General features: G+C 38.2%; 2 protein-coding genes and 2 non-coding genes across 4 annotated transcripts; 3 read left to right on the top strand and 1 right to left on the bottom strand.

Moving 5' to 3' along the window:
* The first annotated feature begins 6,832 nt into the window (after nucleotides 1-6,832).
* On the top strand, nucleotides 6,833-6,961 carry TRNAL-CAA (transfer RNA leucine (anticodon CAA)). Its single transcript has 2 exons — nucleotides 6,833-6,870; nucleotides 6,917-6,961. It is a non-coding gene; the product is annotated as a tRNA-Leu (tRNA).
* A 475-nt stretch (nucleotides 6,962-7,436) lies between these two features.
* On the top strand, nucleotides 7,437-7,508 carry TRNAE-UUC (transfer RNA glutamic acid (anticodon UUC)). Its single transcript has one exon. It is a non-coding gene; the product is annotated as a tRNA-Glu (tRNA).
* A 399-nt stretch (nucleotides 7,509-7,907) lies between these two features.
* Nucleotides 7,908-22,774, bottom strand: Setd3 (SET domain containing 3). Its single transcript, XM_043427799.1, has 6 exons — nucleotides 21,384-22,774; nucleotides 20,799-21,290; nucleotides 20,292-20,415; nucleotides 9,818-9,932; nucleotides 9,073-9,552; nucleotides 7,908-8,641 (listed from the first exon to the last, which is right to left on the bottom strand). The coding sequence occupies exons 1-6, from the start codon at nucleotides 21,511-21,513 to the stop codon at nucleotides 8,516-8,518; spliced, it is 1,467 nt and encodes a 488-aa protein (XP_043283734.1). The 5' UTR covers nucleotides 21,514-22,774; the 3' UTR covers nucleotides 7,908-8,515.
* On the top strand, nucleotides 13,552-20,154 carry LOC122415577 (uncharacterized). Its single transcript, XM_043427798.1, has 3 exons — nucleotides 13,552-13,723; nucleotides 13,921-14,235; nucleotides 16,521-20,154. The coding sequence occupies exons 2-3, from the start codon at nucleotides 14,122-14,124 to the stop codon at nucleotides 19,551-19,553; spliced, it is 3,147 nt and encodes a 1,048-aa protein (XP_043283733.1). The 5' UTR covers nucleotides 13,552-13,723; nucleotides 13,921-14,121; the 3' UTR covers nucleotides 19,554-20,154.
* Nucleotides 22,775-22,827: the final 53 nt, after the last annotated feature.

Raw genomic sequence — 22,827 nt, 5'->3', positions numbered from 1 at the left:
TCTGATCGACCAAAATGATAACACAAGTTGTATGTACTTCAGTTCAAGTCGAAAAAGCAGTCCCATTCCTCAAACCTTTAACAGAATTTTTGAAACTATCCAGCAAGCCTGAGAAACTATCGGACCTTTTTCACGTCTTTCGGTGATTCGGTTCTCATCAAAACATCAAACTTTTGAAGCCCTAATCATACTCCCTCGACCGTGATGTATCTCTTGAAAAATTATTGTAATCAGTATTGGCAATCAGGGAAATATTAATTGGTAAACTTTTACCTCGTAGTGTCTCTAGCGCTGTTTAATAAATTCATTCTTCCCCCTTCTCATGCTACGCGAGAAATATAATGTGAGTGCAAACATTACAGTCAGTTCTCCCGAAGGTTGTCAACACACCAAAGCAAAAATATTTTTTCAAGATCCCTTATTCCTTAGGACAACCGGCAGACACATGACAGCCAAATGACAATGTATTTTTACTTTTTCTTCAACTCGCGGCGTGTATAGAATTTTTTAAGCCTTCAGCTCTTCCAGGGTTTTTTCTGGGAAAACCCCGTGGAAAAACCAATCACCATAAAATAGGCGGTCCTTAAGTGGACTTGGGTCTCTGGGGTCAGAGAATACGGGTGAGGACTTCGAATGGCAGTCTTGCTACACCGGACAAACCCTCGGGATGTCTCGTACTTTCTTGCTGATCAGAGTCCCTTTTATTTTGAACAAAATCAACTACTAGTCTATTAATCGTTAAGTGAAACATTTTTTCTATATTAATGTAACTTATAAACGCTTCCTGAGGATAATTAATATTTTCCTACAGATCGGAAGTGGATACACAGACGTATAAAGTGAAAAGTGGAAAATTCGACACTGTTTTAAAAATAATTTCTACCGAAGTTCAACCCGGCCGATACAGCTATGATCAAGCAAATTTCCGACGACACAAGCTTCGGGGAGAACTCTTTGAAGAAGCGGCGAGTTATTTCTTAGAGAAAGTTGTCACGATAAATTTATTCAAACTGGACATAACGGAAGGAAGGGTTGTCGACTTCGTAGTCCGCGGCAATCGTGATGAAGGAATATGGCGAGCAGTTCTAGCCAGCGATTGCAAAACAGTGCGCGACTTGAATTCTTGCCTTAGCGTTTTTTCTACCCCGTCCTGGAAGGCAGCAAACACCAAGCGCAAGCAAACACCAAAATCTCGATAGAAGGGACGGAAAATGTGCTGGTGATGACCGCAGCGGTACAAATGCAGGAAACCCATAAAGGTCTTCTATTCTTATTCTTTTATTGTTGCAGGCGACGCATATACTGGACAAAACACTGTCGCATACCTTGGTATGTAGAGAGTATTTGTTTGAATTAAGGTTCAATTTGATCGCGGTGTATTCAATGATTTTTTTCGTTTGGTCGGTACATTTGAATGTAAAACGGGGATATAATTTATACTTTTGTTGATCAAGATGGCTGTGCCTCCCATTCGGGCGTTTGATCGGTCCGGTCGGTTAAAAGAATGTCGTATGGGGTTATTTGAAATCTGTCGTTATTTTGGTTCAGGATGTCTATTCTGCAGTCTGCCAGTTCGTAATCCGTTGGGTCTTCTCAAAGGGTACCATATGACTAAATTCGATCAAGTAATCGTTTACTCCTAGTCAGATTTGGCGGCCTCTGACCTTATCGAGTCACCCAGAGTCGTATCGAGAGCATTGAAGTCCCCGGCGATAGTGTAAAAGATGATACGATCAGTATTGTACTTTTTTATTTTTATATGTATAATGACAGTTTTTTTACACCGTTTCTTTAAAGTATCTTGCTATACGGGTGAAATGCGTTTATCTCTTTTACACGATACTCCGCCATGCAGCAATTTTACAGGGCTCGCTAAACCGATAATTTCCGACCGAATTATTAATTCACATTTCGCACATTACATTAATTTTTTATGCATGTAATCAATGAGCTACAATGCCGGAAAAGCGAGGAGAGATTGAGAGTTTTTGAGAAATCATGGTGAGCGATGAATTCAGCGGCAATTCAAATGTGATAAGGACACAGACAATGGTGGCCAATCATCGTGGAATTAAGATGTATTTCGAGCGAAGCTCATACATTTGGCTGCCTCATGCTCATTCATTTGAATCGCCACGGGAGTTGTTTTTCAAGAAATCATGGGTAAATAACCTACCCACGAAATAAAAAAATTTCAAATAACGAGAAAATTCGAGAGCTTTCGAATATCGCGACTATCGCGAGAACACCGATGATACCGTTGACTACGCTTCCGGCTCAAAAAATCTGGACAGCCCAGCGAGATAATTGAAGTCTCATCTCTCCGCCCTTCCCTAGCCTCGAGGATTATAATCCGATAATATTATCATCTTTTCAATCAGATTGAATTTTTCCTGGCTAAACATCGCAGTTGAAATCGACGTTAAAGTTCCGTCCTTGTCAAAGAAAATATGACAGCCGAGCTAGGGGTAATAATCGTGAAAGTAATTGCGAAAAATTTTCCCGATAATCAAAATCGTGCGGGGCCCTGTCTCACGCTCGCATCTGTTGTTCACACGACGGACCTGTCGATCATATTCAGGAAATGTTCGTAACGGGGAAGCGGAAGGAGGGTAGTCTTACTGTCTTGCGCTCTACTGTCGATTTCTACAGATTTTTTCTGAGTATCGAGCGAGATGGATGTGTCGCCTGATTTTCCGAAAACTCTCAAGTTCCTTCCTTCCCGCTTTTCGATTTGGTAATGAGCTCGCATAATAAAAAGATTATTTCATTATCAATAAATTGACAGTAAATTGGGTTATTAAAAATCGTTGGAAAGAAAGTGTCGTCCTCGACCAAGGACCTCCGGAAACTTGGTCGTGAACGCGGCTTCGCCTCGCGCGTAAATTCACTTTCAGCTTTCATGTGCCCTCGGCCGTCGTGAAACGCTTCGCGGTTCAATAATTCCGGCAGCCAACTAAAATCGTGCTGACCGTACGTAAAAATTTCGTTGGGAAGGTGATTGTTGATTCTGTGGATAGTGCTGAAGAAAATTCCAGTAAATTTGATGCATGGCAGGAGGTGGTTTTTAAAATAAAATTCACATTACTTTGGATATAAAACGAACTGTATTTTTAATCTTTGATCTTTCCCATATTCAAAGCATCGAAACTTGAGATTCGTTGAGTCTTTTTATCAGCAATTCGATGTGTCTTTTAACTTGAGCGTTACGCAGATTATTACTGAAGAGGAATGCCACTAATTTTGATTTGGATGAGTGAAGTTTCTTGATTCTATTGTTGACATATTTGACATGGCCAATGTTCGTATTTGGATCGGTTTTTGGTACTATCGTGTTTATAGCATCATCTAATGAATCTTTCATTTTTTAAATTTGATTATCGCTTTCATTTATGGTGAGATTTCTGTCATGTGGCAGTGTCAATGTAGTTGTCTTGTAGATATTGTGTCAAGTTTCTTCAGTTTCTTCTTCTGTAGTTGAGTCTGGTTTTTGGCGGATCAGGTGGGGCGAGTCTCATGAAGATTTCGTTGCAGTTTATGGTGAAATAGATTGCGTTGTGATCATTATCGCATGGGAGTGTTTTGAGTTTGTTATTAATGAGTGAATTGAGCTCGATGCGTGAGTCGGCGAGGCAGTAATCGAGAAATGAACCTGATTTCGGGAACGTGGGTTTATCCGCTGGATGTGTAGATGTTTCGTTGGAATTGCCGAGGTCTTTTTCCCAGTTCTCGAGTAGGGCCTCTCGTTCGTTTATTTTGTGGTCGCCCCATTTTGGGTGCCTTGCATTCAGGTCTCCAGCCATGATGAAATATGTTTTGGCTGCGTTTAGCTTATGATCTCTGTATATTTTATTGAGTTCAGGTATAAACGTTCTCTTGTTATTGCAGGCGGCGTACAGGGTGAATATGTAGAGTTGGGCTTCAGTTTAATTAATCGCAGTGTACTCGATAATTTTATTGGCCGATGAGTTTGGATGTAATACTGGTGTGAATTCTATGTTCTTTTTGATTAATATGGATGTGCCAGCACCCATTCTGGTATTTGGGCGGTCAGCTCGGATGAAAAAATAGTCCTTGAAGCTGAGTTTGTGTTCATTATTCAGCTTCATATCTGAGATCAAGGCTATGTCGGTGTCGTTTTTAGTAACAAATTCTTGGAGATCGTGTCTCTTTTTGTTAGCTCCCAGAGAATTAACATTTATAGCGCTAATTTTGATTTCGTGTGTGTGTGTGGCGAATGTGTTGTCGATGATATTCGTTTTGGTTATCGTTGTTCATGTTAAAACTCAAATTGGCTCATCGTGAAATGAATGCTTCGTGAGTTATTGGCTATCTTCTTGTTGGTATCTGAGAGTTGAGATTTTATTATTTCGATCATGCTGTTTTTGAAATTGTCTAACATTCTTGAGAATGTGTTGTTATCACCCTCGTTGTCGTAGTTGATGGGTGATGCGTAAACGTTGTCGTGTGGATTAATGTCCTGTGTAATGTTTTCACGTCCGTTTGTCGTCGTGGGATATTTGTATTTATCTTCCGATCTGTGGTATTCTTCTTGGGCCCTGGTTTTGGGGAGTGCAGGATAATCGTTGTCGATTTTGCTTGTTATAGAAGAATACGAGATTTTCGGGTTAACGTATTTTTCTATTTTTTTCATTTTTTCCCTTCTTACGGAATTTCTGATCTTTTGTGCTTGCCTTTTGAGGTCTTGAGCCGTGGAAAGGTATGGGCAACCCATGTACAATGCGGGGTGTCCGTATTCGTCGCAGTTCGCGCATTTAATTTTTTGTTTATCTTCTGTTGTTTTTATTTCGCACACATTGCCTTCTTTTAGTGGGCCATGGTCTTTGCCGCATTTTACGCATCTGAACTGCAAATGGCAGTTCTTGCTAGCGTGTCCAATGCGTTGGCATCTTTTGCACAAGAAAACTGTTTTTTTCTAATTCGTTCCCATTTGATAGGTTGGTAAAGTAGGAACTTGAGTTTAGTTTGTAACATATTATTAGTTTATTTCGTTCGCTTCGTGAATTTGGAATTTCATTTCACACGAAAATTCGTCATATCGAGATTCTTTACAAGGCATTATTCACTCAAACTTATTTTCTTCATCTTCACACTAATCTCGCACTCATGCACTCACTCATATACTCAAAACTGTTTTTATAGCCGCGTTTTACGAATGCATAGATGAAAATAGAAAAATAACAAAGAGAATATGTTGCTTATCTTAATAATTGGTGGGATCTCCCTCGTTGGCTCTTTCATGTGTTCCGGGGTTCCCTCACAGCTCTCAATTTGGCAACGCAATTGACTCAGGTGTCCACAGCAAGGTTGCGAGTTGTGCAGAACGCCCTGGTTATGTTTATCGAAGTATGTAAACGAGCGATATCGGAGGTGTTGGTCCGTCGACGACCCCGGAACGAAAGAGAACGAGTTCGAGCGATAATTTGCGAGGACCGCTGATGGGGATCAATTGATCATGCGCGCAAGCGACTGTCCTCAAAAATTTAGAGAGGGATTTCCTAACGCGCGAAATTCTTATATTTTAAAATGTAGCATCTGCTAAACGGCTCGTTACAAGTTAACTCGAGAGTCTTGCTGTTTGGGGAGAGCTGTACGATGCGGTGGTATTTGTTTTCATTTTCTTTACCGTATTTCAGTTTCATGACTTCCTCCACATTGACGTTGGGAAGATTTTTTCGGATGATGCTATCCTTTGATATCATTTTCGGTGAATTCTGCATTCATACCTTTTAAAACTAAGAATTTCTTTTTTTCGCTTCGAATGGTGAACGTGAAATATTGTATTGCGTTAATTACCAGAGTTTTTTTAATTGTATGAAAGGTTTCTAGATTTTGAGGCATTATCCTTACGAATTCCCCTTCTACTTGTTTCATCCACAAGTCTTCTTGGATTTTTGCTTCTATTAATATTTTTATAATGGCTTTAGGTTTAGCCGCGTAAGTATGCATGGGCGGTGGCTTGTTTCTAGTCTTTGGTGAGTTGGAGTTCTTCCCCGCTTTGCTAGAGCTAGCTTGGGTGTCCTGATATCTGGGCTTATTTGCCTGTCGCTGGGGAGATTGGTCCGTTTCTTCTTCCGTGACACTCATGCTGTCAGAGAGGGCCTCGTATTGGTTGTTAACGTAGATCTCAGAGTTGCCGATCAGCTTTCTCTGTCTACTTACTTTTTTAGGTTCCATAAATCCAGACGTCTCTGGTGTTTTATTCTTTCCTTCGTTGTCTTCGGGATCGTCGATCGATGACGATCTGGATCTTGCTCTGGAGTGATTGGGGACACTTTTTGGGTTGTTTGTTTTGTGTACCCTCACAATGGATGTGGTTCCAGTTAGTCTATGGATTTTTCTCGCTTCTTTGAGATTATCTTGCCTGCTGTAATCCGGGGTGTATCCATCGTGTGGTCTTTTGTGCACTTTGCTGGGAATATTTGTGTGACGGGGTTGCGACCCCGCCCCATGAATCTTTGTTTGAAATATCGGAGTATTAATGGCTTTATTTTTGGTAATTTCACTCGCAAATCTACGCGAACTGGGCTTGAGTCGAAAAATGACACTTCGGGGAGTTTATTTTCATACAGTATTTCGATTTTCGTATCAAAAACACGCACATGGATAAACTTGCTGGGACGCAACGAGGTGCACTCATTGACGAACCAGCAGAAAGCCAATTTTCTCTTGGAATGTTATCTATCTCGATAAAAATAGCTTTTTTGGCACAATGTCTTTTTATATGATAAATTATTGGTAAATTATTCCCATCTTGAATGCATTCTAACCAGTCACTATTTCTAAATGATTCAGGTGGAACCGTTCAAGTGTCAGGATGGCCGAGCGGTCTAAGGCGCCAGACTCAAGGTTTCTATGATTCCTTCTCAGTTCACACTGGGTTTCAGATGGGGATTTCTGGTCCTCTCTGAGGGCGTGGGTTCGAATCCCACTTCTGACAAATTCTTTTGCCCTCAATTTCAATTTTATTCCTACGGAATTCATCAATTATTGTTAGATTCGATCCCGGGTTTCTCTAGGAATATGTACCAACCCAGCGAACTACGATCAAATTGATTTTGGAGCAAAATTTTTTTTCCTGTATCATTTTCCTACTAAAATGTACGTAATAAACAAAACACGCATTTATCAAAAAATGGGTAACTAACTAATGCTAAGATTTTTATTAATCAATTCATATTCGCTCCAGTCCTCCCAGTCCAGATGAGAAATAGTCATGTACCGACTGCTGGTACATCGGTGTGATTTATTTTTTACAATTTTACTTCGTTTTACTGTTCAAAAATGAATTACTTGTTTTTCATTAAAAAATTTTTGTTACAAATATATCAATAAATGATGAACTTAAATAGTTGACGTACTTAAAATCAAACATTGTGGCGAAAAAATAATAAAAGATTAAGTTCTCACATCACTCCCGTATGGTCTAGTGGCTAGGATATCTGGCTTTCACCCAGGAGGCTCGGGTTCGATTCCCGGTACGGGAAATTTTTTTTTTTCTTTTCATCTACTTTATTTGGGAAGCAATAAATAGTTTCAAACATACCCGAACCTCTATTGGTTAAAGGGCTCAATAAAATAATCAAAAGAATAACTCGAACTCGAAGACGATAACGGTCCAATGCCTCAGTTTCTTATTACTCCAATCACTTGTATATTCATGTTTTGTAAACATATTAATAACTCTTGACCTATAAAACTCCACGCACTCTCTTCTCTATAGCATTCTATATCAAATTTCATTCTTCGTTAATTGATCTCCGACTGACATTTTAATTGCCTCATACCAAATGACGAATTATACTATCAAATATAAGTTTCAATTTACGATGGATTCTACGATTCGCATCGATACATTGGGGAAGTAAATGAAAAAAGTCATGTGATTCATCGTTTTTCATTTTTTATTATTTTTTTTCAAAACATTTGAGTACATAAAATTCGCATAAATACAATTAATAGTTAACGCAACGCAACAAAAGCATGTTGCATCATACGATAATTAAACACACATGTTCATTAACTTTTATTTTTACTCTTATATTTTTGAATTTTAGTGTGTTATTGACGAATGCGACACGCAATTAAGTATTTTACAGCAAACATACGGTGGTAGGCTATATCGCGCGCGAAAATTTAGTATTGAAAAATGAAATTTGTTTTTGTTTTTACAAGGCAAAGAATCGAAACACCCTGTGCTTTATCTAAACATACAAGCGTTAAACGTTAATCGTAAGTTACGAAAGTTCGAAGCTACTAAAGATGGAATCGTTAGAGAAGTTCTTCCGTCGCCTACAAACTTTTTTCAGTGATTGAGCGCACTATCACATCGGTTGCGAATTTGATAAGTCTTTCTCATTCTTTATTCGAATAAATAATCCGTTTCCTTCTTTCAGATTTTTTTTTTTGACATTGTCAAACGTTAGTGCGCTCGGGGGTAAAAGAAACTCCGAAATTTTGTACCATACGATTATGTCACAGTTTTTCATAGAGTTTAGGCTTTCATCCACTGCTCAACGTAATCGAGAGCACCGAGAAGTATCCTTTTTTCCAGTATTCTCAATTGTATAGGCATCATTCTTTCCCGAGTCATTGGAGTCGTAACCAGTACAAGATCCTCCTGAAAATCGATCGTAAATTCAGGTAAAAAGAAGTTCTCACGATGTTAAAATTAAAAAATTTAAAAATATACGATTTGATTATATTTCAATGTTTTGCTGAAATGTGATCATAAAATCAAGGAAAAAGCCAATATCTTCCATATTTCGAGTGAGTTTTCCAGTAAATCCAAGCATGTGGAAACCTTTCAAGAAAATGTCAGTTTTAGTGAATACTCTCAAAATATGAGTTAATCTTGTAATAATTCTATTGAATTTTCTTCACGTCGATTAATTAGAAGAGTGAAAAATTAGAAATAAAAATTTCGATTGAATGAATTGAATTGAAATTGAATTTTTAATTGTTTCCGTCCATAAATCAAGAATAATATTTATTTACAATTTTTTTCACGCTTTGTCGAAAATCTACGAAGAAGAGCGAGCAAAAAATTACCTCAAGGGTCGTGGGATAGTTAGCAACGAGGAGTTTCAATCGCGTGAGCAAGAATTTTCTCACATTCTCCTCGACGACAGTGTCGAGTGCACAATCGCGATGTTTGAGATCAAAAACTTTGTCAGATTGTAGCCAATGATCAAGCTCGGCTTTCCTCATGCTGAAGACACGGAGAAAAGCGAGCATTTCTTCAGTGATAGGTTCAGAGCCGGACATCAACAAAAACGTAACGGTGGGCGCGGTGAAGCCCAGTTTCTCGAGCAAGTTTATGCGATCCGTATACAAATTATCAGCTTTGCTGATCCCAAGCCGTAGTTTAAAACCGTCATTCTTATTATCCGGATAAACAAAGCCCGAGTGTACAAAAAAATCAGAATTTGTTCGTGGTCCGTAATTTATGAATATTTGCTCGCCCTGCGTGAATGATCTCTTAGCGTAACAGACGCAAGTGTCTGAAGTCAGATTGAAATCGGTTGTTATCTGCGAAAGAAAAAATGAGTGTTAAAAATGACCCATTAAATTCTCCTCATCCGGTTCTCGCCTCGGCTCGAGCGAAAGGAAATTTGACGAGCTTCTCAATGTATTAATCAACTTAATTGGTGAAATTTAAGAACCCAAAAGAAAAATATATCAACTTGAAGAAGTAATACATAAACCAAAACATAATACACGATTACATAAAAAAAACAAATACACGATTCATTTGGTCGCAATAAAAATAGTCTTAATAGCTGCATAAACTTACTTCGCCCTCCTCGTGATTGCACATGTCCCACATAGGGATTAACGCATGTATCATCTGTGTTCCATTTTTGCTTGGTATGAGATTCTGCCTGGTCATAACCGTGGATACTGCCCAGCTGAAAATCAAAACATCACCGTCTTTAATGTAATAAACAGGCTGCTGAAATAATCGTTCATCAGGTGGATAGAAAATGAGGTCAACGTTCCAGATGTCATAGAATCTACGTGGGAGAACGTGTCTCTTGACCAGGATGGCTTAGCAATTTTCACTTTTTTTTCAAATAACCAGAAAGTTGAATTCATTATGAGCGTTTCTGTTCTAATTGAAAATTTAATTTTTTCTAAATCATTTCATTCGTTTGAAGAATAAATAAATATAAATTCACTGCATGCATTGAGAGTGCGATTATAAAATTGACTCTGAACACGATTAAAGTACAATAAATTGTTAACGAAATCATATGTTCTCGTCATAATTATATCGTCGTTGCTTATAATCGGCGAGAATTAAGGATGTTATAGGCCGGAAGCGAGTTTGTAAACCAGGGTAGAGGAAAGGAACGTACGTAAATTCTCGCGGTTGACTTTCTATCGGTATCTTTAATAGTGCGATAAAGGAGCAGCTTGCATGAGTGCATTCATAAATGACGGTTGAAAAATAAGCACGGTAAAATTTTACGTGACTGAGAAAAATGATGCTCGATGTAATAGTAACGCGTACGAATTTATAACACTTATAAATCACCAATTTTCGGTCGAGATTGTCGTAGAAAGTCGGAAATGTGAATAATAAGGATCGCTGTTATTATTCGTCCTCGAGAGGACTTTCTCTCTCGAGAGGAATGGCGGAGCGGGGAGAATAACACTTGCTTGTTGTGTGCCGAGCTTCGTACGTACGAACGGACATTCACGGTCGAATCCGATATGCTTTTTGAGCACAAAATTTACGCATAAGACAAAAAACGAGTGGTGGGCAAATTTGAATCGCAATACAGTTACACTACACCTCGGATAATAAAATAGCACACGTTCATTTATTCTTTTCTTATTAAATAACCATTATTTTATAAGATGAAATTAAGAGTCAATTAAATATGTAATCGAACTCAATTAACCTCGAATTGGGATGTAACGATCATGAAAACATTTGAATACTAAATTATGAACGAAAAAAAAATTCAAAATCAGGTTATATTCAACGAAAAACAGTTCGATGGACTACTATTTTTGTCCTCAGTGTAGTATCATTTTTTTTTTTCGAGTATTTTCACAGACCTTTTTTTGTGAATTACTCACAAACTTATATTGATGACAGAACGAGTTGATTATCCAAAATAATCGATTATAAATTGGCGATTTAAGTTAAGAACAGACAATTCGAAAGTATCGACCGATATTGGAGCTGTAATTTTCTGCAAACTCCAGAGCCCATCACGATTACTCTTTCGGGCTGTAGCTGACATTAAATTGAGCGTTAATTGGACCTCGGTTAATTTTATAACATCGAAAAGTTCCAATTATCGAACTTTCGCTTGGCTAAAATTAGTGAGATAATTGTCTCGAACGTTGCGGTCGCACGAAACATAATTCGACATGGACTCCGAACAGAAGATTCGCCGTTTTGCCGAAGTGGCTTTTCGCTTCACGATCATCTTGGTAAGAGAACAAGAAAGTACGAACGTGTGAAAGTATACATCAAGCCAAAGAAGCAAGACTCATTCGTTGCTATTCCATGCGACCATCTGCGTGTCGTGAAATCACATTATTTTGACGTCAGCAGTTTGCGTATAATTTAACTCACAATAATGGATGAAAAAACACTTCAACGACGAATTGCTGAATCATGAAATAAACGAGAGATCATGTGCTCCTGTTTGACTGACGATTCCGATACGATTCTTTCATCAGTGGACGAACCAATCAATTCAGCGTCGAATAGGATCAACTCAAATATCATTTTTTTCGATATTCCTCAACGGTGCGTAAAATGACAATTCCATGCGAGTCTGAGAATATTATTACAACAACAAAAAGTCCGGGATTACCGGAAGAATCCGTAACTTCCTCATCCAAAAAATTCGCATTTAATTAAACAAACGTTACAGCACAAAAAACTGTTTCCTGGATATTCCTATAGTTTCCAGCACTGTCCGCAACCACCGCCACGCTTTTAAAGTGGCTCCCAACAAGGTTGAAAATAATTGAAAAAAAAAAAAAAAAAAAAAACACGAGTTCCAAAAAACAAGAAAGAAGCAATGAAATGTGACACGTGATTGTAACAACAGAGTCGAATTATGATAGCACTCGTTGAGTCAGCGTGTGTGTTTTATCCAGTTAAAGAGTGCAATAAGGCGTCTTCCGGCTCTCGTATTCGATGTGGTCGTCTTTTATAACGAAGCACCGGCATTTCGGTTGGTTTAACGAGAAACTAAAGGAAAACAAAAGCCCCTTGTACTTCGTAGCTCGTAGTGAAATCTCTCGAAATTTCAAGAAAACATAACGTTGCTTAGTAGGCAATGTGTAAAATGCTGTAATGGATTGAAGTGAACGAGAAAAAACAAGAGAGAAAGAGACGGAACAAACATGTTTTTTTCTTACGTTTCACAATACCTCACTGAGAGCGAGAACGATTTATCGATAGAGGAGCACGGAATAAAGGAGGCGCAGAGACTTGTTATGCTTGATTCTTGTGGGGGGGATGTACACTCGACTGCATGTGGGAAGGTCGTGCTAAGAATTGAAGATCGTGAGATCTTCGTCATACTTTCTCCACTGTTAATGTTTTTACTCGGATATAATATTACTGTATATACAAATATATATACGTGCATAAAACTTTGCTTCGGATATTAATCGAGAAACTCGCACATAGTGCAGAGCCTGTTACACTCGATAATATAATTCAACGAAACTCGATGCCCTTCTTGAATGCCACGTCAAAACTCCTCCGATCGGACCACCATCACCAATTTCCTTTCGATTATATAAACGACGTGTGATCACGTTAATTCAACAAATTTACATATTCTTTTTGCATGACCCTAACGAGAGAAATTGCAAAAAGAAATTATATTCGAAAAAAAACACACACACACACACTTTCAAGTTCCTCGAAAAAAATGATTTTATCCAGAATTGAGTTTAACAATCAAATTTTTGCAGTTTCCTTGCTCCGTGAACTTCCTTTCGATTAGTTTGACCAAACGCACAGAGGAAATTTCTTGAACCACACTATTGATAATTCTCAACAAATATAAATCTTGTTTTCGATTTTTCGTCAAAATTCATCGATTTCTTCAATAAAGCATCAAGGCTGTCTGCGGTAGCTGTGCAAGCTTCTAAAGTGCAAGTTACTTCATTGGACTGATAATTTGAATGTGAAAATAAAACAGTATTCTCTTGAGATTGAGTTAAAGAAGTAGGTCTCATGATTCAATCTGAGAAGATCAATCTCATTTACGAACAGGCAAATTCAAATCTCCAGCGTTGTGAGACGCGAGACCATCGTAAATAAATGAGATCTCGGAACCATTGGAATTAGAATGTATTCGCGAAGACGTTCACCCATCGTTGGATAGTCTGGAGAAATATCGCCGAGTTCTCACTCCGAGATGAAATTCATCTTCTTATAGACATTGGCAAAGTGAGGCGTGGATTGAGGAGGAAGAAGTTCGAGAGTATCTATGAACCTCTAGAAATATCCTCAAGTTTCACCGACTTACTTACCACGTAGCCGAGAGAAAACGTTCATCAGTTTGCGAGAAGAACTTACACGGAGCGGAGCGAACGCTTCACGAGAGAGCAGCGACAGTGTGGCGTATTTTTCAATTTTGTTTTGCCTCTCGATAAACCGGAAGGATTGTTTTTGTGAAATTTCGTGATGAAATTATGTGAATTTGATGAAATGGTGTGTATTCTTCCAAAAAAAAAATACTTTAATTGACATCCGTGAATAATTAGACAAATCTCGTACCTTTACAAGTGTGCTATAAATTAAAATAACTGCATGAATGTGGAAGAACTTCGTGGTCTGTGCAACCGCAAAAATATCATATTTTTGATTTTGTGCTTCATTGTGTTTTACGTGCATGTGTTTTTTAATAGAGTACCGAAACCAATTGTTAACAAAAGACTGCATTTTTGACACGAGGATTTTCTGCTGAAACAAAATTCGAGAAAATGGAGCCACAAGTGTCATTATCTCAGCTATTATTCCTCTTTTGAACGTCACGTTGCAATATTCACGTTGGAATATTTTCTTTCATGGAGTAATGAAGATTTGAGCGGGAAAAGCGTCAAGAAGCAATGTGGAAATTGTCGTGCATTGTTTTCTCGCTGATTACGATCGGCTATTCCTCAACACAGGATCGGCACGGAAGTACGGACATTTCTAGCAGTTTTCGCAATCATGAGAATCAGGTGAGGCCTCAGGATTAATCGAGAATGCTAATGGAAATTATGCGTGTTCCCGATCAACACAAATATTTTTACCATTCTCAGAGTGCTTTGTTCGACTTGTGAGAAATGTAAGATTAATGAGAATTCGAAAAGCAATTCATCAGACTTTACGCGCAAAATAAAAATTGTCTTCGAGTCCAACGAAAATCCAAATTGAAAACAAATTTCGACTGGTTTTTATCTCAAAATATTTTGCAGTTGAAATTCAGCCGCACAAACGAAAACATTCGACAAAATTTAATTTTAGTAAAAAAATGTCGCTTTTGGAGACGACCAAAACTTAAATTCAACCAAATTTGCGGTACTATACCGCCTCGAATCTTTAAAAATGTCAAATTCGTAAAAAATTCTCGAGTTAAAAGCAACGTGAGAAGTATTCGAGCAGATGGAATGAAAATATTTGATGATCCCAGAATTTGACATCAACAAACATAATTAATTGAGTCTCCAATTATCAAACTTTATAAAAAACTGAAGGTTCTAATTAACCTGATTGTTAGCAATCAATTAAAATAGGAATTTGGTTTTTCTTGCGCCTTGACCGGTTGATTTTCAATTGCATTTTATACTGAAACCAATCAGAAGACGAGAATTGAAAATTTTGTTGCGATACACAGCTGCGTCATAATGACACTCGGATAAATAATTCTTCAATTAATTAAAAGTATGAGAACGAACTGAAAATGAAAAATGTCAGTTGAAATGGGTACGAGCTCGTCGGTAAAAGAGATTGTGCAACGGTGCAATACAATTGGTGCGAAACTTTCATTTTTGTTGTTTCATTTGAAAAACAGAATGGTCGTTGGTGGTTGTCGATCGTGGAGCGTTATAATATTCGTCCATTGGACGAAGAGTTAATGAGTTGTGACGGAGTGGCAATTTTATCGATTTTGAAATCGAGGCAGTGTGAAGCGATTTTTCCATCGAACAGTCGACCTCGATGGAAATAAATAACAATTGATTGTTCACTGTCAGAGAAAGAAGCGACGAAATGGAGGGAGCACCGGACCGTTTAATAAGCCGGAAGGTGGTTTTTGAGGTCTCGAATATCGAGCGGATAAATTTAGCGTTACATCGTTGATCGCAACTCGGAAAGAGGAGCCGCGAGATTCTTATGTCGACTTTCCATGCACAACTTTCGACTCCGCCGAGGAGAATCATAATTGGAGTTTCGTTCTCACGACCTTTGTCGTTTCTCGCGTCACAATCGAGCACTTTTCCGCGAAGCACGACGGTGAAATTGCACATGCATCTTCTCCGAGGATCTTTGCACATCCAACATTTTTTGTCTTTTCCCCTTTTTCTGGTTTTACAGTTGTAACTTGGCGAATAATTTACAAAATATTTTATGAATCATTTGCACACTACTGCTTTCTCTAATCAAGCTTCAATGAGAAATTCTTACGAGGGAAAGCCTCTTTCACATCCAGCACCACTGACAAGAGACTCAATTTTTTCTATGAGATTTATTCTCGTTCGATTAAAGATGATATTTGCTTTCACAGCATCAATCTTCACGAGTCATTTTTTTTACTGCTCTTCAATGAGTCGAAACTTTTTTATCACCAGCACTCAAGTTCTTTGTTCTCTCAATTTCTCTTTTACTGCCTTTTAGTTTATATAGAATCGGTTACGTACAACAAGGATTAATGACGCTTCACATATTTTAGTCAAAACATTATCTCCACCAGAATTTCGACGTTCAGAGCTGAGACAAAAATGTAGCCTCTCGTCCTCTCAATCACTTTCTCTTAAATGTCATTCTCAAAAACTTCCCTCAATGACAGTTCCATCCCATTTCACTTTATTCCGCCTGCAACAAATTTAATACCCTGACTCAATTCTCTTTGGCATTCCCAAAATACTCTCCACGACGAAAGACAATCCTAAATAAAACATTTGGATGTGCACACAAAATCCAAAATTCTTTCCATTACACGAGATAAAAATAGTTCGATTGTTTCTTTGATCAGTTTTGAGTCCATATTTTTCTGATCACTTTTTTATCACTGAAAACCACGGTTTATTCCTCGATTTTATCGAAACGGAATACTAAAATGCAGGATTTAGAGCTGATTCTTAATTTAATCGTAACGAAATTTGATTTCGAACAATTTGCAGAAGTTTAATAGAGTCAATAGCTGAAGGAACATCGGAACAAATTTTATGGTCGTCGCAATGTTGACGGAAGCAAAGCATCGGTATATAAAATATAACACTTTTCTTTTTTGCTTATCAAATTCCAGAGATATCGTTCGGAAGTGCGAGAATACGAGGATGAAAGTGGTGAAAGGTACGAAAATTCCCGGCTCGATTCGGATGAGTACGAGGACGAGGAGTTGATAGGAAAATGGCGAAACAGTGGCTCAGCGTTGGAGCCAAAATGGAGAGACGGTGACGCGTTGCCGCGGGTTCCATTCGACGATTCATCGAGAAGAAAGAAACTGCCACTCGGGAAGTTAGCAAGCGAGGAGGAAGGGAAAAAAGTGCGTGACTCTGTTGGAACTTCGGAAGAAGAATCGTCGAAGGTTCGATTCGACGATGAAGAAACCATCGACAGAATTCCCATTCCTATCGGGAATCGAGGTTTTTTTTCTCAGAGGAAAAAAGAATCTGTGGAGGAAGATGAACGTCACGACGATTTACGAGGACGAAATAATGGCTTTTCGCGTCGTGAAAAATTCGCGAGAATTCCCGGCACTCGCTTGATCGATTCGATGCTCTATGAAATAAACGACGAAACTAAGAATCCTGTCGAACCAACAAGAAGACCCGGAAGACTAAGGAATCGACAATTTGCTTATAATACGGGGTCGGATGATTCGAGGTCACGTTACAGCGACACTTTTCAAGCTCATCCAAACGAGTACGAGCTTATTGACGAAGAATACCAGAAACCGAGACCGAGGAAGCGTCGACCACCTCAACATTACGAATTCGTCGAAACACGAGGCGAAACGAGGGCTCCGACTTATTCCATAACTTGGAGCACAGAAAAATATATCGACGGTACTGGAGACACGGAGAAATTGTCAACGAGATCAATGAGGAAACCGGAAGTGTCGACGCGACGTGCAATTCACGAGAAAAAAGTGGTTCGCGCCCGAGAACGTAACAAATCGGGTAATTTGAATTCGAAAAGAAAATCCGAAAACGCGGAGCTCAAAAGTCTCCTGAAAATGCAGCAGATCGAAGGTTCGAGCCTTTCAGAACTTTTGCAAAGACGGAATTTAACTTTGAACGACCTACTGCAAGGGAAAGCCGAAGTTTTGAACGTTTTGAAGTCAGCTGACAACGAAAGTGCCGAAGTAATTGATGTCAAACCGAAAATATACGAAACGGAAAAGTTTTACGCTGATACCGATAAACATTTCGGAAACAACGCGTCAGGCAGTCTCTTCGTTCTGAATTCCACTACTAATGAAATCCTGAGAAATTTGAGAAACAAAAATCACGTGGAAACTGATACGAGCACGAGGGAACCAGTGAAGGAAGAATCTGGAGAACAAATGGATTCGGCCGAGACCGAAGTCGGTCAGAGGAATTCCAATGAAAACGAGAAACTCTCGGCCATCGTTCGATTGACGAAACCAATAATTCTGCCACATTCGAATGGATTCTCCGAAGAAAAGCTCGTCGAAGATACGGAAAAGGAAATAAAGTTCGAAAATTCTCACGGTCACAATCAAAGTGTTGAAAATTTGGGAAAACAAGAAAAATTATCGTTACTGAATATCGATGAGGATGAAATAATGGAATTTTCAGATTTCACCATGAAGAAAATAGAATCTACGACAATTCCAGATAAGGAAAGTACAGAAAAAGGGAACAAGATTAAATTTGACGAAGAATCCGGGTTCACTTTGAGCATTGAAAATATTTTGAGTAGCACTCAACAAACACCACGAATTTCATCGGAGAACGAGACGAAAATATTGGATGGAAAAGTGAATATAGTTGCGAGCGATCGAAACACCTCGAGTCCTGATGTTTATCGAATTATGGATCTCGATTACCAGAGCGACGAGCCTCGTGAATTGAGCAAGAATGAAAATGTGAAAAAAGATGAAATGAACGAAGATAAGGAACTGACGATGAGCGACGAGCCTTACAAAATATCGACTACGAAAACGGAGGAACTTTCAATTCAAAATCCTAATTCTCCGAAAAATCACCTAATATTTTCAACAACTAGCAAGCCTTACGAGCTTGTAATATCGGAAATCGAGCCGGAAGCACGTGCAGAAATTTTCGAATTATTCAGCACAGGTTCAAGCGCGAAGCGTTTAGAACGTTTATTAAAATCGCGAAACATGAGCATAGACGAGTTAATCGAACTGAGACAAAGAGGTTCAAGTCGAGTGCACCTCGCGGAAATTTTACATTCTCGAGAAACTGCCGATTCGCGAAATTACAAGCAGAACGACGTAACTACAATTAAATCACCGAGGGAAACAACGGTCACGGAGGAAATAGGTCTGGAACCAACGACAGAGGACCTTTCGGACATAGAGATCGATTCGGCGTCGAGAGAGACGACAGAAACGGAAAGGATGTCGGAAGAAACATACATTTCATCGATCGGTACAGAAAGACCGAAATTTGATCCCACAACCGTGGAAAATGAAGGAAAAAATGAAAATATACTGGAATTATTGAAGGCCTTCGATTCTCTGCCATTTTCAATCCGTCCTGAAGGAGCGAGTACAGAAAAATCCTTGGAATCTGAGAAAACCGAGTCGTCATCCATCGTGAATGGGAGCACCGTTCCTAAAATTGAATCCCCGGATTCACCAACGAATCTCGTTGAGATTGGCGTAGTGGAAGAAATCGTTGAAAAATCCACACCGAGCGAGAAAGAAATAACTGTAACAAATATTCGCACCGATTATTCAACAATCACGAAGAAAACAAGTGAAAAAAGAAATTTATCAAAAGTACGTCCGAGCATAATTGCCAGCGGGGCTATACTCGGTGTCACAATTGTTGTATTTCTTGCGATATTCATTGTCTGTCGTATAAAACAGAAACAAAAGTACACTTACAGGAACACCTTTTCGAGATCTGTTTTTCAAGGGCCAGCTATGACAGCGAGAAAACTATCAAATTCGAGCAGTCTAAATACAATTATGGTAAACGTCGTCGCGACTTCGACGAGTAAGAGACCTGAGCGACGAGACAATCACGAAGTTGAACACTTCGAAGCGCAGGGCGATATTGAAAATGATTCTTTGGATGCCAATGACAGTTGGGAAACAATACCAGATTTTATGAAATAGATAAAACGTTTCCTTTGACAATCAGATCAAGTTTTGTTGGGCTGTTCGAAACAACTTGTTTATCAGAACAATCAGACCTGAAAAAAGCAAACTAAAGAATTTTTTACTTTCATCATTTTCCTAAGAGACCTTGAAAAAGAAATGGTAGTTTGAAAAAAGCTCAATTTCTTGTTGTTGAGCCAATTGTTGAATTATGCTAGAATTTTTTAGTTTTAACATAAAAATTTTGTGGATGAAAAAACAACAAGTAGATCGACATCCCAATATTTTGTAGTATTAATTGACCATCGGTTTTTATCGTAGATAAAACTCGTTATCGAAGGCTGATCTTTCAATTCGAACAATTCCGATTATGAGAGGAATTGTTCGGTATTTATTCTAATTTTCGATCGGGACACTAACCAAAAAAAAAGCACCGGAATGAAGACGAACGGTTGTACAATACTAGGAAGTATTTCAAAATATTGTTGAATTAGGGCTTTAACGTAAATGTGTATTTTTGTACTATCGTCGTATATTTATTGCTGCACTGTAATGCGATTTTGTTTTGTATTAAAAAAGTGTAATAATCATTTTTATAATAGATCTTTGTGATTATTTATTAGTTGCGTTTTTTTATCACCCTACGATAGCCTAGATTTGATGATAGAAACACGCTCAAGCAGAAAAAAAGATCTTTACGGAATTAATTGGGGTCGTAATGCAGAAATCTTGGACTTAAATTCGTTCGAAGCTTACCGATATTCTTCCCAATTGAAATAAGGCCTCAGTAGGTCGGAAACTGGATTCCGGGTGTTGTAAAACATCTGCGAGAAATACGCGAATTGTCTCACGATATTTCGGCTCTGCTTCAATGCTGGTTCTGTACGATAAATTCAATCGTATTTATTTTCATGTCCTAAACATGCGCAAGTACGAGATGTGACAAAAAATATTTTAGTCATGACAGAAAAATGAATTAAAAATAATGATACTGAAACAATCTTTATGAAACACCATCTTTTTATTTTTATCAAAGAATTTGATTTGACTTGTCTGTTAAAATACCCGAATGAATGTATCTTGAAAATGAAATTGAGCAAATGTTTTCTTCAATTTTTCTATACAGTAATAAGTTACTTTTCATTCTAAAAATTGAAAAACTGATTTAACCAACAATCATGAAAGAGGAAAACATTCGTTGACATTAGTCAAGTATCATTTTCATTAAAAATAAACAAAGGAGAGTTGAATTGCAATAATTACCAAGAGTTGGACTGCCCTTAAGTTCACCGAGTTCAAGGGCGCTCATGTAAAGAACGGTACAGTAAGTATTGGGCAAAATATCCAAATAGGGTTTCCACTTTGAATTGTCTTTATGTCGTTCGACGAGAAGAGCAATGGCAAGAGCAACTTGAGGCATATGTTGTATTAAAGGATCATTTTGAAGGGCCGATAATTCTGGAGCAGCTGTTTCGGTGCTGAGAATAATACTTCCAGGGATTTCGAGAATGATTTCACCAGCAGCAAAATCTTTATTGGCTTTGAGGCCCATGTCGTAGCCTGAAAATTCTGATAATGCAGCGCTATCGACATTGGCATTGTTTTCTTTGAGCCATTGAAGAAAACTTTCAGTAGCTTGAGATCTCTTGGTCTCGCGAGTCTTCATCTCTGCAAGACGATTAATATCATCAAGAACTTGTGTCAGTTCGATATAATTATTCCATAGACGAGCTACATCGACAGGATCGCTGCAGACTTGAAAGAAAAATCAAATTTTAGAGTAGAGAAAAAGGATGTTGAATGATTAATATTATTTTTTTGAAGTAAAAAGGAAATCTGTATACTTACGTCGAAAAAGTTTTTCACACAAAACATTGCTCTCATTCTTTTTCGGATTGGAATCAGTTCTTTTTTGTTGAGACTGATGATTTTGATGATGTTTACCTTTCGACGAAGGATGAGGTTTCTTCCTACCCATTTTCCTCCGAGCTAAATCGCACTAATGCCCACTATAGAATCTTTTTGTTCTTAACACTCGCTATCGTGCGACTATTATGTTCTTTTGAAGGAGTTCTGGACTCATTTTAGCCACGCGAGATGCTCGCTCTTCTTACTCAAGGAATATCTCCTCGATTTTTCTTTTCACTATAAATAGAACGGAATTTTCGTTTCTCTCGCTCTTGTAACATAACATCGTGAAATTTCGAGTAACATAACCTCTCTCGGGTACACGAGAAAGGAAGTGATCGAGCGAGATGGACAATACAGGATCTTATCCCGCGTTAGCACAATAAAATATGGACACCTCGGTTAGGAACTGCAGCTGCTCTGATCGCGAGTTGCGCTTTATTGATTTTCGATGTACCGAGTCCTACAACGATACACTCTTACACCTTCTTTTTCATCTATTATGTACGTTTGAAAAATTGAATAGTTTTCCCCTTTGTACATCTATATCCATCTATGTACAGAAAAATGTTGATGAAAATAGGGTCAATGGGTTATGGCCGTTTTCTCCGACGCGGTTCAAACTCAGTTCAATTTTTTCCATATAGTTTCGAGATAGGATGAACCGAGTTTAAACTCAGATTAACGTTGGAGAAAACGGGCCTTAGGGCAAAGTGAGACATTGATTTTTGAAACATGTATTTAAAATAAACTTTTCTGTGCGAAAATGTTCAAATAATTCAAATACAAACTATACCCATATATTCTAGCAAAAGCATTGTATTTTTCACAGATAAAAGTTATTCTAGAAAATCCGTCAACTCTGCGATCTTTTTCAAGAGATTATACTTAAATTTAAATTTGCAATAAGTTACGAAATTAGTAAAAACAAATTCATCAAATAATCGAATGTGGCCGAATTTTCAAACTCTTCATTCAGAGGAGCTTGATTCAGTTTTTGTGGAGGAATATCCTTCAAACAGAATAACATTTAAGAATGCCCGAACCTTTTAAAATACGAGGAGCGCACTGCCTGCGAAACGTGATTTTTTTGTCACCCCCTCCCTCCAATATTTATATTTCGAAACATTACCCAATTAGCTTTGCTAGCTAATACTCCGATCAAAAATAGATATTGCAAGAAAGAAAATATTGGTACCTATGCCGTTTGGGTTTCAAACGTCATTTTAATTTTTGCTTAATCAATTTTCGGCCGTAGTACTGAAAACGTGCTAAAAATTAGTGCAGAGAAAAACCGAAGGACCAATTGAAATCGATGCTTCATACCGAATAAAGGAATGATATTAGTATCTTTTTTTGGGAACTCACTTGATTTTCGTTTTAG

This window comes from Venturia canescens, chromosome 9, assembly GCF_019457755.1.
Source record: "Venturia canescens isolate UGA chromosome 9, ASM1945775v1, whole genome shotgun sequence".
In the NCBI taxonomy this organism is placed as follows: Eukaryota; Metazoa; Arthropoda; class Insecta; order Hymenoptera; family Ichneumonidae; genus Venturia; species Venturia canescens.
The sequence above is the reverse complement of the archived record's forward strand: the minus strand, read 5'-3'. Positions and strand labels throughout refer to the sequence as shown.